This window comes from Erpetoichthys calabaricus, chromosome 12 (assembly GCF_900747795.2).
Source record: "Erpetoichthys calabaricus chromosome 12, fErpCal1.3, whole genome shotgun sequence".
NCBI classification, from domain to species: domain Eukaryota; kingdom Metazoa; phylum Chordata; class Cladistia; order Polypteriformes; family Polypteridae; genus Erpetoichthys; species Erpetoichthys calabaricus.
In genome coordinates, this window is record NC_041405.2 from 17,854,616 (window position 1) to 17,872,566 (window position 17,951).

At 39.7% G+C, this 17,951-nt stretch overlaps 1 protein-coding gene across 1 annotated transcript in view; it reads right to left on the minus strand.

The window, feature by feature from the left end:
• LOC114662320 (DNA ligase 1-like) overlaps nt 1-17,951 on the minus strand; it is a 43,853-nt gene that overhangs the window by 13,984 nt on the left and 11,918 nt on the right. Inside the window, exons 5-6 of the mRNA XM_028815717.2 lie at nt 16,397-16,656; nt 9,477-9,572 (exon numbers count right to left, since the gene is read on the minus strand). Coding sequence (XP_028671550.2) covers nt 9,477-9,572; nt 16,397-16,656 — 356 coding nt within the window. The remainder of the gene's footprint in view (nt 1-9,476; nt 9,573-16,396; nt 16,657-17,951) is intronic.

A 17,951-nucleotide genomic window follows, 5' to 3' on the forward strand; every position in this document is an offset into this window, starting at 1 on the left:
TGATGGAATGAGTGCTGGAAATCATTCATGGCAAGATCAAATGATTGCTGTCTTCTTAATACAACATTATGACATAATTAACATAGTTAACATTGACCAACGTCTAGTATAATGTATATTTAGTACATAGATTTGGCCAATTTACTCTGAAAGTTATAAAAATGAAGCCTGCTATGTTAAAAAATTATCATTAAAAAAGCTATTATATGCTGTATAACACATACAATGGATAGTAACCCATGAAACATGGAGATCATAAATAATTTATTCTGTATAATTATTTCTTGACATAAGTATAGAAGTATAGAATATGCATCAGTTATTTTATTCAATGATCTGCACATCCCTTACCCCAAGAGATACACAAGGCACTGGAGGTTTTCCTTAATCTTTGTAAAATGATCTTTGGCAAAACAAAATTTAAAGTCAAATAGTCAGAAACAACATGTTAGTACAGTAGATCAAAAACAAACACTTGCAAAAGAGACTGAGAAAATATCTGCAATCTTGGATGATATGTCTTGTTAACAATAATAGTAACAATACATTTTATTTATATAGCACCTTTTCCATGCTTAAGGTTTAAATACATTTGTGCCTGTCACATAGTGTGATGTCTGGGACAGCACGCCCTGAACAACCCACCATTATAGCGGGGCATTGGGACTAAGAAATGGCAGTGCACATAAGAAAATATTTCTAAAACATGACATTCAAAAACAAAGAAATCAACCAGCCCAAATACATATTTGAACATACAAAATAGATTATCCATGTTTCAAAACCAAGTTAAAAAATCTGCACCACCTAAAGAATAATGTTTTTTTAATATGTTCAAGGACATAAATTGACATCTCTGTTTCCACTGAACCAGTTTTTAAACTAAAATTTTCATATATAAAGGATTCTTGAACTTAATGACTGTTAAAAATCAATTGGAAGGTATAATCAATTGTAGTTCCTAGGAACCTTCACATACAGCAAACTGACTGGAAAAGGGGGCCTGTTTTTGTACCACCACCCCAAAATGATATGAATGTAACAATTAGATATTATGTTTTTTATTAATTATGAATACCTGTTTTGTTAGTGGGGTTTTTTGTTTGTTTGTTTGTTTTCTGTCCTATCCTCTTTATGTGGAGCCCCAGGAATCAGGGCCATGTAATGATGCAGTTGGAAAGGTGACAGTATTTAGAAAAAAGCAGCATTTATTTTATTATTATTATTATTTTTTTTTTTTTTTTTTGGCAGTTTCATCATCATGTACTTTTTTCCTCTGCCTTTTTGTTTGTGGTTTTTGTTTTAAAACTAGATTACCTTGTTTTGATCCACCTACTTACAAATAAAGGTACTGGTCTGGTTATTTGTTCACTTTTAGGCTTGTAAAAGGCAAACAAATTTTGTTTCCTTACTTGTTTTCGGTTGCATTATTTTCAAATCCAGACAATAAAAAATTAAATATTTAAGGAAATTTGTTTTGTTTTATTGGGCCATAGTTTTTTTGAAAGGTTTCTCATGCCTGTATTTTTGATATTAATGACTTTTAAGCCTTTGTACTATTTTTGTCCTGTATAGGCCCTAAGCCTTCCTCTTGAGTTTGGGTCAGGCTGCCAGAAGTGATGAAGCCTCTGTTGGTTCAGACCAGTGGAAGAGCACAGATCTGGCTTTTGTATTTGGAGACCTGTACCCATTCTGAGTTTTTTTTGTAACAGGAAGGACCACATCCATCCATCCATCCATCCATCCATTGTCTCCCGCTTATCCGAGGTCGGGTCGCGGGGGCAGCAGCTTGAGCAGAGATGCCCAGACTTCCCTCTACCCGGCCACTTCTTCTAGCTCTTCCGGGAGAATCCCAAGGCGTTCCCAGGCCAGTCGAGAGACATAGTCCCTCCAGCGTGTCCTGGGTCTTCCCCGGGGCCTCCTCCCGGTTAGATGTGCCCGGAACACCTCACCAGGGAGGCGTCCAGGAGGCATCCTGATCAGATGCCCGAGCCACCTCATCTGACTCCTCTCGATGCGGAGGAGCAGCGGCTCTACTCTGAGCCCCTCCCGGATGACTGAGCTTTTCACCCTATCTTTAAGGGAAAGCCCAGACACCCTGCGGAGGAAACTCATTTCAGCCGCTTGTATTCGCGATCTCGTTCTTTCGGTCACTACCCATAGCTCATGACCATAGGTGAGGGTAGGAACATAGATCGACTGGTAAATTGAGAGCTTCGCCTTGCGGCTCAGCTCCTTTTTCACCACGACAGACCGATGCAGCGCCCGCATTACTGCGGATGCCGCACCGATCCGCCTGTCAATCTCACGCTCCATTCTTCCCTCACTCGTGAACAAGACCCCGAGATACTTGAACTCCTCCACTTGGGGCAGGATCTCGCTACCAACCCTGAGAGGGCACTCCACCCTTTTCCGGCTGAGGACCATGGTCTCGGATTTGGAGGTGCTGATTCTCATCCCAGCCGCTTCACACTCGGCTGCGAACCGATCCAGAGAGAGCTGAAGATCACGGCCTGATGAAGCAAACAGGACAACATCATCTGCAAAAAGCAGTGACCCAATCCTGAGGCCACCAAACCGGACCCTCTCAACGCCTTGGCTGCGCCTAGAAATTCTGTCCATAAAAGTTATGAACAGAATCGGTGACAAAGGGCAGCCCTGGCGGAGTCCAACTCTCACTGGAAATGGGTTCGACTTACTGCTGGCAATGCGGACCAAGCTCTGGCACCGATCGTACAGGGACTGAACAGCCCTTATCAGGGGGGCCGGTACCCCATACTCTCGGAGTACCCCCCACAGGATTCCCCGAGGGACACGGTCGAATGCCTTTTCCAAGTCCACAAAACACATGTAGACTGGTTGGGCAAACTCCCATGCACCCTCCAGGACCCTGCTAAGGGTATAGAGCTGGTCCACTGTTCCGCGACCAGGACAAAAACCACACTGTTCCTCCTGAATCCGAGGCTCAACTATCCGACGGACCCTCCTCTCCAGGACCCCTGAATAGACTTTTCCAGGGAGGCTGAGGAGTGTGATCCCTCTGTAGTTGGAACACACCCTCCGATCCCCCTTCTTAAAGAGGGGGACCACCACCCCGGTCTGCCAATCCAGAGGCACTGTCCCTGATGTCCATGCGATGTTGCAGAGGCGTGTCAGCCAAGACAGTCCTACAACATCCAGAGCCTTGGGGAACTCCGGGCGTATCTCATCCACCCCTGGGGCCCTGCCACCAAGGAGTTTTTTGACCACCTCGGTGACCTCAGTCCCAGAGATGGGGGAGCCCACCTCTGAGTCCCCAGGCTCTGCTTCCTCATTGGAAGGCATGTTAATGGGATTGAGGAGGTTTTCGAAGTATTCCCCCCACCGACCCACAACGTCCCGAGTCGAGGTCAGCAGCGCACCATCCCCACCATATACAGTGTTGACACTGCACTGCTTCCCCTTCCTGAGACGCCGGATGGTGGACCAGAATCTCCTCGAAGCCGTCCGAAAGTCGTTCTCCATGGCCTCCCCAAACTCCTCCCACGCCCGAGTTTTTGCCTCAGCAACCACCAAAGCCGCATTCCGCTTGGCCTGCCGGTACCTATCAGCTGCCTCCGGGGTCCCACAGGACAAAAGGGTCCTGTAGGACTCCTTCTTCAGCTTGACGGCATCCTTCACCGCCGGTGTCCACCAACGGGTTTGGGGATTGCCGCCACGACAGGCACCGACCACCTTACGGCCACAGCTCCGGTCAGCTGCCTCAACAATAGAGGCACGGAACATGGCCCATTCGGACTCAATGTCCCCCACCTCCCTCGGGATGTGGTCGAAGTTCTGCCGGAGGTGGGAGTTGAAGCTACTTCTGACAGGGGGCTCTGCCAGACGTTCCCAGCAGACCCTCACAACACGTTTGGGCCTACCACGCCTGACCGCCATCCTCCCCCATCATCGAAGCCAACTCACCACCAGGTGGTGATCAGTTGACAGCTCCGCCCCTCTCTTCACCCGAGTGTCCAAGACATGTGGCCGCAAGTCCGACGACACGAGCACAAAGTCGATCATCGAACTGAGGCCTAGGGTGTCCTGGTGCCAAGTGCACATATGAACACCCCTATGCTTGAACATGGTGTTCGTTATGGACAATCCGTGACGAGCACAGAAGTCCAATAACAAAACACCACTCGGGTTCTGATCGGGGGGGCCATTCCTCCCAATCATGCCCTTCCAGGTCTCACTGTCATTGCCCACGTGAGCATTGAAGTCTCCCAGCAGAACGAGGGAGTCCCCAGAAGGTATGCCCTCTGGCACACCCTCCAGGGACTCCAAAAAGGGTGGGTACTCTGAACTGCTGTTCGGTGCATACGCACAAACAACAGTTAGGACCCGTCCCCCCACCCGAAGGCGAAGGGAGGCTACCCTCTCGTCCACCGGGGTAAACCCCAATGTACAGGCTCCAAGTCGGGGGGCAATAAGTATACCCACACCCGCTCGGCGCCTCTCACCGGGGGCAACTCCAGAGTGGTACAGAGTCCAGCCCCTCTCAAGGAGATTGGTTCCAGAGTCCAAGCTGTGCGTCGAGGTGAGTCCGACTATATCTAGCCGGAACCTCTCAACTTCGCGCACTAGCTCAGGCTCCTTCCCCTTCAGAGAGGTGACATTCCACGTCCCAAGAGCCAGTTTCTGTAGCCGAGGATCGGACCGCCAAGGTCCCTGCCTTCGGCCACCACCCAACTCACACTGCACCCGACCTCCTTGGCCCCTCCCATAGGTGGTGAGCACAACTCTAAATTCCCACATCAACATTTTGCTCATCAGAATCTAAGTTTTCTTGCAAAAGGTGAAAGAGTATCAAACAATAACCGCAAAAGGACAACCCCAAAATTAATGCTGGATCTATCTACTTTAATATTTTAATGAAGGATCTTAATGGATCTTATGTTTGTTGTGGTGAAGAGTCTCTTGATTATTCAAAAGCAGTTTGAAAAACACCTGTAATAAAAATAACTCAACAATAAAAAATGTATTTGTTTAATATATGTTGGGATTGGCTGGTCTATGATTAATTTAACATTTGTTAAGTACATACTATGATTTTAGTGTGTAGATGGGGGCAAAATTGGCTCAAACACAAGAAGCAAAGGGTTAAGAGGTAGGGAACCTTATCTGAAATTGGTGATGTTAAGAGTGGTGTCCTACAGGTATCAGTGCTGGGGCTGCTGCTCTTTTAAATATATATATAACAACATTTTTTTCTATAGCACATTTTCATACAAACAATGTAGCTCAAAGTGCTTTACATGATGAAGAAAGAGAAAAAAGACAAAATAAATAATTAAAATAAGGGAACACTATAATTAACATAGAATAAAAGTAAGGTCCAATGGCCAGGGAGGACAGAAAAAAAAAAAAACTCCAGATGGCTGGAGAAAAAAATAAAATCTGCAGGGATTCCAGGCCACGAGACCGCCCAGCCCCCCCTAGGCATTCTACCCAACATAAATTACCTCAATTAGTCCTCATTATATTCAGGGTTCTCATGGAAGAATTTGATTATGATGGTCATGTGGACTTCTGGCCGTGTAATCCATCAGTGTAGGGACATCACGGTGCTTTGAATATATACAGTGATACCTTGAGATACAAGTGCCCCAACATACAAGTTTTTTGAGATACGAGCCACCACTACGGTGATTTTTTGTCTTGAGTTATGAGCCAAAATTCAAGATAGAAGAGTTGACAGAACTACAGACGCAGCAACATACGGAGGTTCTGCAGGAATTTGGTATCGCAGAGGAGCCAGAGGGTGGAGGAGGTTATCTCTTCAAGTGAGATAAAAGAAGTGTTGGCAATGTGGGAAAACGTTTCGGACTTTATTGAAAAGAAACACCCTGAAAAAGTTGCAGCTGGTCATGCAGCGGCGCTATTTAATGACACTTGCCTAACTCATTTCAGAAACATTCTAAAAGGGAGGAAGAAACAAAGCTCCTTGGACAGGTTTCTATTTAAACGCCCTGCGAATGAAAATGACGAAAGCGTGGCAAAAAAGAAAAAAACTAGTGAAGAAGAAAATTAAATTAAGTAAAAGTGAAGTGAAAGAAAAAAATAATACAATACGCTATTCAGCTCTGCCAACATCTGTTTATTTCTTTAGATTCTCTTTTATGTATTAGGTTTTATTTTGTTTGTATACAATATTTGTTCATTATAAATACATTTTTCTTATGTTGAAAACATTTAACAAAAAATTGGGGTGGTTTTTTTGGGGGCTGGCATGAATTTATCTCATTTCAATTAATTTCAATGGAGAAAATTGATTTGAGATATAAGCATTTTGAATTACAAGCTCAGTCACGGAATGAATTAAGCTCGTATCTCAAGGTACCACTCTATCTCTATTATCTCTATTATAAAATAAAATCCTGAGATGAGATGAGACAAGACTATTTCCAAGAGATTTTTTCAAGTCCTATGAGATAAGACTTTGGCCATGAGATTTTTTCAAATCCCACCCTCCTCTCAACCATATTCAACCACACACACAGTCCTCTCACCTCTCATTCGTATGAATGCTTTTGACAGACACAGTGCCTGCTCTCTTAGCTCGTATAAATTTTTATGTTTTCCTCACTTTAAGTTCCCAGGCGTATTATGTCCAAATCTTATTGAGGAATTTCATCCAGAAGGGTAATCAACCAAAGAAATTAGTACATGGGCAATCCTAGCACTGAGAAGTGATGAAGTCAAACAAATTAACGTGAAAATTGTTGATTGGTTATACAGCAGATTGGTTAAATGCAAATCAATGCTGAAACAGTTGGTGGTGATCATGCAGAAGATGTAAAACATTAACTTGCAATATCCCAAAGAATATCTACAACCGTTTATACAGTCTGGTCTTCCGCGCCCAAATTATTGTTGAAAGAAGGATACTTTAGGGACCTTCAAAACTTGACTTGATATTATGTTGGAGAAGTTAAGTGAATAGGACTGGCAAACTTTGTTGGGCTGAATGGCATCTTCTCATCTAGATTGTTCTAATGTTTAATGTTCTAATGATCCAGGGAGCCAATTACTTTCTTCTCCTGCATTTAGCAGATTTACATCTAATCTAAATTTATCCTCTCATGTTGCTAATTTTCTTAGTGAAAACCGAACATGTATAAAATCATAAGCTGTTAATAACTAAAAAAAGAGAGAATACAAATGAGGTTAAATTGGAAAGAACATTTACTGAATTAAAACAATAATAATAATAATAATAATAAAGGAGTGTGTTGATTTTATCTCTTCTTTAACTAAGATAATTTTCTCTTTTAAAACTTGCAAAAAATATGCATACTACAGTAAATCCAACAATAGCTTAATATCCACTTATTTACACTATAGGAAACCGCTATATAACCATTAAAAAATAAAATAATTAACAGCTAAAACAGCATTGCCTTCTCTGTAGTCTTTGAATACATTTTCCTAACACCACTTCAAAATTCTAAATTTTGAATTTTCCAGATAATGGATGGGTTATGTTGCTCTAATCAAGAAACCCCTAAGACCACTTTTATTGTGAAGGATTTTAGGACTGTTCATTGCAATGTTTAAGACCAAAAGGAAAAACTGAGAAATGGAGAAAGCAAAGGAGAAAGAAAGACGCATAGTCAGACAGTGAATTACCAAGCTGACAAAAACAACTATCAAACTATGCACTAGTCTGACAAAACCAATAGTTAAAATAAACATAGAAAACCCAATAACACAAATTATCATCATTTTATTTTGAAATTGATCCACACTTAGATTAATACTGCTGGATGCCACCATGTTATAGAGGTGAATGAGTACGAAACATTACATAATCATCAACAGGCATAGCAACGAAAAAAGAACGCGGCTGCAGCCATGCAAAATGGCAGTGCCCTTGAGCAAAACAAATATCATAATGTGGGGAAATAATGTTACTGTTATAAGGATAAAAACTGTAAGCAATAATAATAATTTAAAAGCTTCCAAAATAAGATGTAATACCACCTACTTCATATGTGACAAGCAAATTCTGATGTCTTAATGATACTTTAAACTGGTCAATTGTACCTGAACCAGGCCTTCATTTATAGTTTGTTCTTTATTGTTTTGTTTAGATGGAAGAGATTTTAAATTGATTTTATGGACATAATTGGAATATCTACTGAGCCTATATCAATTAAACCATGACTTCAAATAGTTATGACTATACAGTTTTTATTTAGGTTCCATGCTTCCCTTTGTATACAGAGATTAAATTAGATTAGATTGGATTAAGGCCAAGAGGAAATCCAGAAATCCCAAGGGGAAACTAAAAACCTTCAATAGGCGTTTGTCCAATTCAGGGTTTTATACTGTGGAGAGCTAATTTCTATCATTATTTCTAACATTTGATGTCATTTTGAATTGGTTATTATTTTTCATTTCTTACTTTGATTCGTTTTGTTCTCAGTGAGCACTGCCATTTAATGGAATCTTATGTATAGCTGCTAGTTAAAAATTACCAGTTACCTGAAGATCTCCCCATTCATTACAGTTTACAAACTGGGCAAAATGAACGAGAGACCATAACTGCCACACAAAAACATAATTTCTCTATCAAATGTATTCTGTAGTATAGGTAACCAGTATCTTCTTCCATAGTGTACCCAACATTAGGACTAGTGTTTTCATCTTTAAGTTTATCTGATTGACAGTTTTGAGACACAGTGGTTAACTCTTCATGATTTCATCATATAATGTTATAGACATCCAAGTAAAGTCAGCAATATGTTTGGTTCCCTGATTTTAATTCAGTAATGTGAGCTGTAAATGATTTTTATTCTGCAGTATATAAAATTGCACAAAATTCCCTCAAGAAGGAATCTGAATTATTCATACAGTGATGTCCACTGTCTCATTGGCTGTTGTTCACTCCAAAGACTTAACACTAAGCTAAGAAATAATATACATTTAATATATGATAATATACCTTTTGCTTTGTTATTAGAATATGTACTGGATTGTTAATTGAAATTTTAAAATGTTGATTCAGAAATGCCAGACACCTATTACAACCTTCTGAATAACATTCCTGATTTCAAAACTACAGTGAGAGGACCTCATCACTGAACGTGACATTCTGCTGTGTGAGAAATGGGCTTTGGGGTTACTAATTTTATTTTGTACCTATGGATCACCCATTTTATTTTAGGCTCACATTTATATTGTATAATGTATGTTAATGATAACTCAACAATGAAGGAATGATTGATCCAGAAATATTTTGAATGGAGAGAAAGAGGTAAAAAACAACAAACAAAGGCAAAGGAACAAAACAAACTTGTGACCAAAAGGCAACTAAGAAGGAAAACCTACAAAAACACAAAAGGCAGATTCCCTATATGTTGTAAGTTTGTCATCAAAAAGAACAAAAGGTTTATCAATAAATCTGGGAAATGCTGCACTCTTCTTCAGTTTTTCTCTTTGACACTCACCTTTACTTGCGCCTCCATCACTGTCACCTTCACCAAGGTCTTCTTTTTATTCTGTATTTTCTCTTTAACATCTCGGCGTGACGTCAGCACTTGGGCCTGTGTGGAGACACACAAGGACTGTGGGTATCAGTTGTGTCTAATGCTGATCAATGTCCAATAATCTAAAATGATTATTACATCAAAAAGTTTATTTTGAGAAGTATTTGTAATATTTCAATTTTATCAGTGATCACTTAATAACTAAAATGATACTGAAGTGAAGAGGACAGAGTGACATTGTAGCTTGCACTGTAAATTTAATCAAGTGCAGAGCAATTTTCTCAAGTTTTTCTCCACGCTCCTCACCCATGAGTTCCAGGTTAATGTTAACGTTTACCCCCCCTGGGTGGAATTGAAGAGTCGCATAGTTTGGGGGAGGAACGATCTCCTCAGTCTGTCGCTGAAGCTGCTCTTCTGTCTGGAGATGACACTGTTTAGTGGATGCAGTGGATTCTCCATAACTGATAGGAGCCAAATAATTGATAAATAATTATTATTAATAAATATATTAGTAATAATAATAATATAATTAATAATATTATAATTATTAATAAATAATTGATAGCAGACAGCCTCACAGTGTTATGGACTGACTCAGGTGTCTCTTCTTTTTATGTATTTATTTAGTTATTTTTGGATGTAATATGTTAATTTAAATATTGTGTTTATTATAATTTGCCTTGTAACCTTCATGTAAAACCTAAGGGGGCGGGGCCACCTAATGGTGCAGCTAAGGGACTTACTCCAGCTCTATAAAAAGTGGTAGTTTACACTGCAGCTTTGGCATTGCAATGTTGATATTGATTCTTGCTTTTGTGATTCTTTTTGAATATTCTAGCTATTGACCCCTGGATCTTATGTTAAGCTATTTTCCTTAAATTGTGTGATTTTCTGGATTTGTTTGTCTCGAGGTTTTGTTTGTCTGTTGGACCAAGGGTTCATGGTTTCCCTTTCCTTCATTCTTGACATTTTGGAGAATCTGAACTTTAAAATTCTTAATCCCACTTTTGGGCCTAAAAAGGCTGTGTGCCTGCCATTTGAGTTAGCAATAAGGCTGCTAGGGGTGAGACCTATTCTTGGAATTAGACCTGTGAAAAGAGCAGGTCTTTTTTTGGTAGTTTTGAGGCCTGCACTTACTTTTGGAGCTTTGTTTTGACAGGAATCATACTAGCTAGTGTGTGTCATGATTTTTTTAATGTTTATTTCTTAGTGTTAACATGGTGGAATATCTTTTGAATGTCTTTGCTTTGTTTTTAAAAGGTTATGTAATGTTAATGTTATTCTGGTGATATCATTTTCTGTTCTTTTTTCTTATGGCCACCTCCATTTCTGTCCTCATTGGCTGTGGACATGTTGTTTTTGGATTGTTTGTGACTGTCTTCAGGTCCATCCATTTAAGATGGCAGCTAAATGCAGTCAATATCATAGCTTCAGGCAAACTTAAACAAATTTCTTTCTGTTCCTTGTGCTTCGTTTTGTTAGTTTGGAAATTATAATTTATAATTCTGTATTCTTTATTTCTGACCAATGATTTTGAAAAAATATTTTGAATTTGTTGAATGACCTTTTACCTTTAAAATATCCTGTCTTACCTTAGAGTACAGGTTTTGCCTGCTCCCTTTAACCCCTTACTTCTTAACCTTATGTTCTCTCTCATTTTCCAAGTATGCATTATGAATTCTTCAGATTGTTCACAACAGTGTGAACTATGGAAAGCACAACAATGTGTTTCAAAACTTAAACTGTCTCAAAAGACATTCTTGCTGGTCAATGTTTAACTCATGTATTGCACAATGCATCTAAATGTGTTTTGGGAAAAATACCCATTTGTGTTAAAAATGTTGTTCTCAAAGTATAGTCATTACAGCAGCTCGGATAGCTAGGACAGTTAAGTAAAATTCACAAACCAGTTTTCTTTTTCTACCCGCAGAGTTTTATTGATAAGAAGACAACCATCAGGGCTAATTTTATAATAAAACTGCAACCATGAAACTACAGAAATGCTGGACTGAGGGAGATATGTGCCAGAGCCAGAGCTTTTTCATTAGTGAATGTTATACACCCACATTGTAAAGTAGCTGAACTGGGAAGGGGGGTTTGTACTTGAGCTGTTTCATTGGTGAAAGGCCTCAGAAAGTGTCCAAAGGGAGAATATCAGGTGCTGCAGAGACATGATAAGAACAAGCTTGGAGAGGCATGCTCTCTCTGCCATTTTTCCATCCTGAAGAGAGCAGACCAGATGATGACCTGAAGAGATCTGACCAAAAATGAGCTGACCAGAAAGAACTGAGTGTAACGACCAGTTAACGTACCGCCTGAAAGTACACATATATGATTAGGTTGTATGGTTTAGTTTGTAACCAATACTCACATTGTACTCTGCTTCCTTATAATTTGGACATATTATCAAAGATAAATTATTTTATGTGTAATGTTAACTCCTTTCTGTTCTTTTATGCTATCTAATTGCTTGAGGTTACAGATGTAAAAGAGAAGGGGGGAAGAAGTGCTGAGCTTCAGTACCTGTCAGTGTGGTAGGAATATGGAATTTAAGACATAAGGTTTACTAAAAAGAGTATAAAAAGGGACAGGACTAAACATGAGTCAAGCTGGCTGTCACTACTGCCATCTGTCAACTGGATAATTAAGTACTGGAAACCACTGCTTAGTTATTTTATTAAAGAGTCTGAGTGCCCAGCAGGTCTATGGGAATGCATCAGACAAGAAATAAATGCCTGTGATTTGTCTAAGACATTATTATTCAAGGACTGTATTGAGGCACTAGTGGCCAAATCACCAGCATCATCTAAGTGTGTTAGCTAATAACTGACCTTGTACAGTAAACAAGCAGATGGTAAAGGTGAAAGCGTTGGCCTTTGTTGAATAGGCACTCCTATTAAAGAATTAAAAACAAAAGAGTTATGGAGCCTAATATAGAATGCTCTATTCCCAGAAGTTCTTACCTGAATACTGACTTCCAGTGTTGTATGTTCCCACATATAGTATGGAGCAGCAGATGTGGGAGTTCTGTGGCATAAGAGGGAGTGACATCATTGTTTGTTTTTTTTTTTTTTTTTTTTTTGAGGGCAAAAAGGGTCTGGCACACCTCCCTTTTTTGCAGCAGAGTCAGGGGACTTGGAGGGGGACTCACCCATCATTGAAGCTGAGGTTGTTGAAGTAGTTAAAAGACTCCTCATTAGCAGGTCCCTGGGAATGGATGATAATCACCCTGAATTCCTGAAGGCTCTGGATGTTGTTGGGCTGTCTTGGTTGACACACCTCTTTAAAATTACATGGAGTTTGGAAGCAGTGCCTCTGGATAGGCAAACTGATTGGCAATCCCCATTTTCAAGAAATGGGACCAGAGAGTGTGTTCCAACTTTAGGGGATCACAGTCCTCAGCCTCCCTGGAAAGATGTATGCTGGGGTTCTGGTAAGAAGTGTTCAGCTGCTGGCCAAACCTCTAAATCCAGAGGTAATAATGAAGAGTTCATCTTGATTGTGGAAAACTAGACCATTTTTTTCTTCACAAGAATTTATGAGGGTTCATAGGAATATGCCCAGCCAATCTACATGTGTTTCGAGGTCATGGAAAAGGCATATGATCATGTTCCTCAAGGTGCCCTGTACAATTTCTGTACAATTGGAGTGAAAGCTTGGTTTGCTTTTCCGTCAGTAAGTCAGACTTGTTTTTGTTGTGTGCAGGACTCTATCAGGGCTTCCTTCTGTCACCAGTTCTGTTCATAATTATTATAGACAGAATTTGCAGCCAAGAAATGAGGAATGTCCAGTTCTTTGACCTCAGGATTGTGTCTCTGCTTTATGCGAAAGATGTGGTCTTGCTGACTTCATTGGGATGTTACCTCTGACACTCACTGGAGCAGTTTGCAGCCAGGGGTGTGAAGTGGCTGAGTTGAGGATCAGCATTTCCAAGACTGAGATCATGGTTCTTAGCCAGAAAAGTGTAGAGTGCCCTCTCCAAGTGGGGGATGTTGTGCTGCCTCAAGCAGGGGAATTTAAATATCTTGAGGACTTATTCATGACGGAGGGAACAAGGCAGTGGGAGATCAACAAGCAATCAGAGCAGTGTCCGAAGTCATGACACTATCCCCTCACAACTCTTCCAGACCATCTCTTCCTCACTCATTTCTGCAATTACACATCTCATCATGTCACTTTGCACAAGCACTTTTCCTACAATGTTCAAACAGGTCCTAATTACTCCTCTCCTCAATATGCTTACTCTTGATCCATCTCATAGTTAATTACAAACCAGTCTTCTTCCTTTCCTTTGTATCCAAAACAGTGAAATTTGCTCTCTCTATCCAAATATAGATCACTCTATTTACTGTTGTCGACATGTTACAACAGGCCTGAGCTACCAACACCTCATCTTTGCTCATTCCTGCTAGATCTCTCCTCTGTCTTTGACATGGTCAACCACCAGAACCTCCTTGAATCCCTCTGCATATCCTACTGATATTGCAACCTTGATGAAATAACACCATCTCTAGCTCAACATGGCAAAGATGAACATTCTTGCTGTCCCTATTTGTCTATTTATCACCCCATCTCTGTTCAGCTTGGCTCATTATTTCTAACTCCTGTTAAATTAGTACCTTGGGGTAGTGACCAATGACCAGCTATCTTTCAGGGACCATGTTGCTATGGTGTCTCTGTCTTGCAGATTCACTCTATACAGTATCTGTCAGATCAGATTGTATCTGACAGAACATGCAGAACCACTCCTGGTCCAAGCTTTGGTCTTGTCATGTCTGGACTACTGCAACTCTCTGCTGGCAGAAGCACCAGCATGTGTCACCAAGCCGCTGCAGATGATTCAAAATGCAGTAGCATGTCTAGTGTTCAACCAGCTAAGGCAGGTACATGTTCCGATCACTGTGCCGGTATCGTGTAACAGCACATGTTAAGTTCAATTATTGATGCTTGACTACAGAATAGTCAGTGGCCCACTCAGGTCTGCTGTTGAACTGTGTCTTGTGATGCCACCAATGTGTGGTGTCAAATCTCAGTGTAGTGTCACTTGTTTGATGAATTTGTTTCAGATATTAGCTGATTGTAATATTTCAGATATTAGGAATTGTAACTATGGCCTGTATTTATCAAGCATCTCAGAATTATTCCAATGAATTGGACTGAAAGTCTCATTAGGAATGGAATTTTTCCTACCTCTGGGTAGAACATAAGAAGTATTTACGAAATGTTCTAGTCCTATTTCCAAAGAGAAGTAGGAATTTACATCTTTGAAATATCCATCCATCCATTATCCAACCCGCTATATCCTACAGGGTCACGGGGGTCTGCTGGAGCTAATCCCAGCCAACAGAGGGCGCAAGGTAGGAAACAAACCCTGGGCAGGGTGCTAGCCCACCGCAGCATCTTTGAAATGGTGATGTCACAATTTTACAGCACCCCTTGCCATAAATTGACACTTATGACAATGTTTTATAGTTTTCTGATATTAATGCAAAGGCTTCAGCCCAATAATAATAATAATAATAATAATAATAATAATAATAATAATAATAATAATAATAATAATAATAATAATAATAATGAAGAAGATGAAAGCAAACAAAATAAGATAGTTTATTTCACTAAGCTGCATGTAATTATTTCCACTATGCAACATCATGAATCATATTGTAACAAATACTCGGAGGGAAAAGCCAAGATACACACAGAATGAGAGTAAAGCCAAATAAAGAACATGTTTATTTAATAATGAATGCTCCAGGAATTGCTTCTGTCTTGTGTCCTATGCTCTCTGGAATAAGCTCCAGCTTCTTCTCAACCCTACTCAGCATAAAGCGGAGTGAGAAAATGGATGGATGGATATATGGGTGATCTACAGCCTTAATTTCAGATATTTCACCTCTCTTCCACAATCCCCATTACTCTGTACTGTTGATCCCAAGTATTTAAACTCATCCACCTTTGCCAACTCTACTCCCTGCATCCTCACCATTCCACTTTGTTCTTACTGACCTTTGTCTCCTCAACCTGCTCCCTACTATCGCTACAGATCACAATGTCATCAGCAAACATCATAGTTCATGGGGACTCCTATCTAATCTGATCTGTCAACCTGTCCATCACGATTGCAAATAAGAAAGGACTCTGATCCGATCCCTGATGTAATCCCATTTTCATGTTGAATGCATCCATCACTTCTACCTCAGACCTCACCATTATCACACTTTCCTCGTACATATCCTGTACAACTCTTAAGTACTTCTCTGCCACTCCCAACTTCCTCATACAATAACACAATTCCTCTTGAGGCACCCTGTCATATGCTTTCTCCAGGTCCACAAAGACACAATGCAACTCCTTCTGGCCTTCTCTATACTTCTCCATCAACACCCCCAGAGCAAACATTACATCTGTGGTGCTCTTTTTTGGCATAAAACCATCCTGCTGCTCACTAATCACCACCTCACTTCTTAACCAAGCTTCCACTACTCTTTCCCATAACTTCATGCTGTGGCTCATCAATTTTATCCCCCTGTAGTTACTGCAGTTCTGCACATCCCCCTTATTCTTAAATATCAGCACCAGTACACTTCTTCTCCACTCCTCAGGCATCCTTTCATTTTCCAAGATTACATTAAACAATCTGGTTAGAAACTCCACTGCCATCTCTCCTAATGAATTTAAGTCTTTAATTGTCTTATTTTCTTCATTTTCTGTTCCAACAAAAACTCCACAACCTGTACAGTTTCATATTTGTAAAGATTTTACCTTTTATGTTTTTCTCATTGTTCTGATTCCTTAGTATAGTGGAACTTGGCAATGACAAGCTCTGCTGTTTTTCTTTTGTGTGAAGGAAATGTTACATCTAACTGCTTTCTACTTACGTTTATATGTTGTGAAGTATGACTCGACTCCAAAGGTGGTCCACTCATGTTGTTTCGACCACTCAAAGTTGGTTCACTCTGATGTTTGCTGCATTCATCAATCTTATCTCTCACATCACCAGTGCTCTTGCCATGACCATTTTTTCCACTGCCGAAAGGTGAGATTATTGTGTGTTTTAAAACACTAGAGCAGGAAGACATAGAATGAAATTCTGAAGAAACTTCAACTGTTTTTCTCTCTGCAGTAGCCAACTCTCTCCCTGTGGCAAAAAAAAGTGAACCAAATGTCTGTTATGATAAAATTTGACATCACTAGAGTCAGTCCAAAGCAAATAAACAGAGAGAGATGACAAAGTGCTAAGCAAGATACATCTCTGAGCAGAGTGCCAGTCGAACACAGAACCCATTCACACTCATACTCACACAAAACCCCTTTGGGGTCACTGATTGATGAAGCCTGCACATCTTTGGATGTGTGATAAGAAGATTGGAGAACATGGAGAAAAGGTTAGCTTTTAATAATTATAATATTATCAATTTTTTATTTTAGGTAAGTATTTAAAAATATATGGGCTCTCAATTTGTTTTATCAGATGTTGAATAACATCAATGAATATGTACTTAAAGTTAAAACTGTAAGTAAAACTGCAGGTTATAAAATTTGGGACCCCAACCCCTTTACTCAGGTCAGAGTACATATAGAATAGAAAATAAGGTGTAGTATACAGTACATTATACTGTCTTTGCCTCTACTACAGCAAGAAGAAAATTGCACTAATAAATTATTTTTTTATATATAATCTAAATAAAAAAAAAAAAAACTCAGAACAGAACAATTGCAAGTCACTCAATCAAGTACATAATAATAACAGATACAACCATTTGAATACACTGGAGAAAAATGACAATAAAAGCAAAACAAAGCAAAATCCAACGCCCACTCAAGAGAAAGAGAAAAAGAAAAGAGACACAAGGAATAAAGCCAAAGAACAAACGTAACCTTTTCTTTTAAAATATGATAAAATGTTTAAAAACTTGACAGAGCCAATCACAGACTTATTATAAAATAAAATTAATTAATTTTTGTCGTGTTTTAAAAAAAAACTTTTGGACATATCATCTAAGAGAGAATTTGATTTTTGTCTAATTTGAGATAACTGAATGTCACCTACCCTTTTTGTTGTAGAAGGTGAGTTGCAGATCTTCCAGTCGAGGAACATAAGTCTGTATGCTAGTATTGTGGTATAAGATATTACAATCAACTTATCTCTATTCACTTTAATGCCATCTGGGAGCTCACCATATATTGCTGTTAATGGATTAGGAGTGATTATGACATCAAGGCTGTCTGAGAAGTATGTAAATATTTTAGTCAAAAACTGTTGTTAATTCAGTGCATTCCCAGAACATAAAGCCATTTGAAGGTGGAGCTACATGGCAATGGTTGTAGGTTGAGTCTTGCCCTGGGTACATTTTGGACAAATTTAAATAAGAAACACTTTTAGTTGAATTATGGAATGCTTGGTGCACATAGAACAAGAGTATATTCTATGTA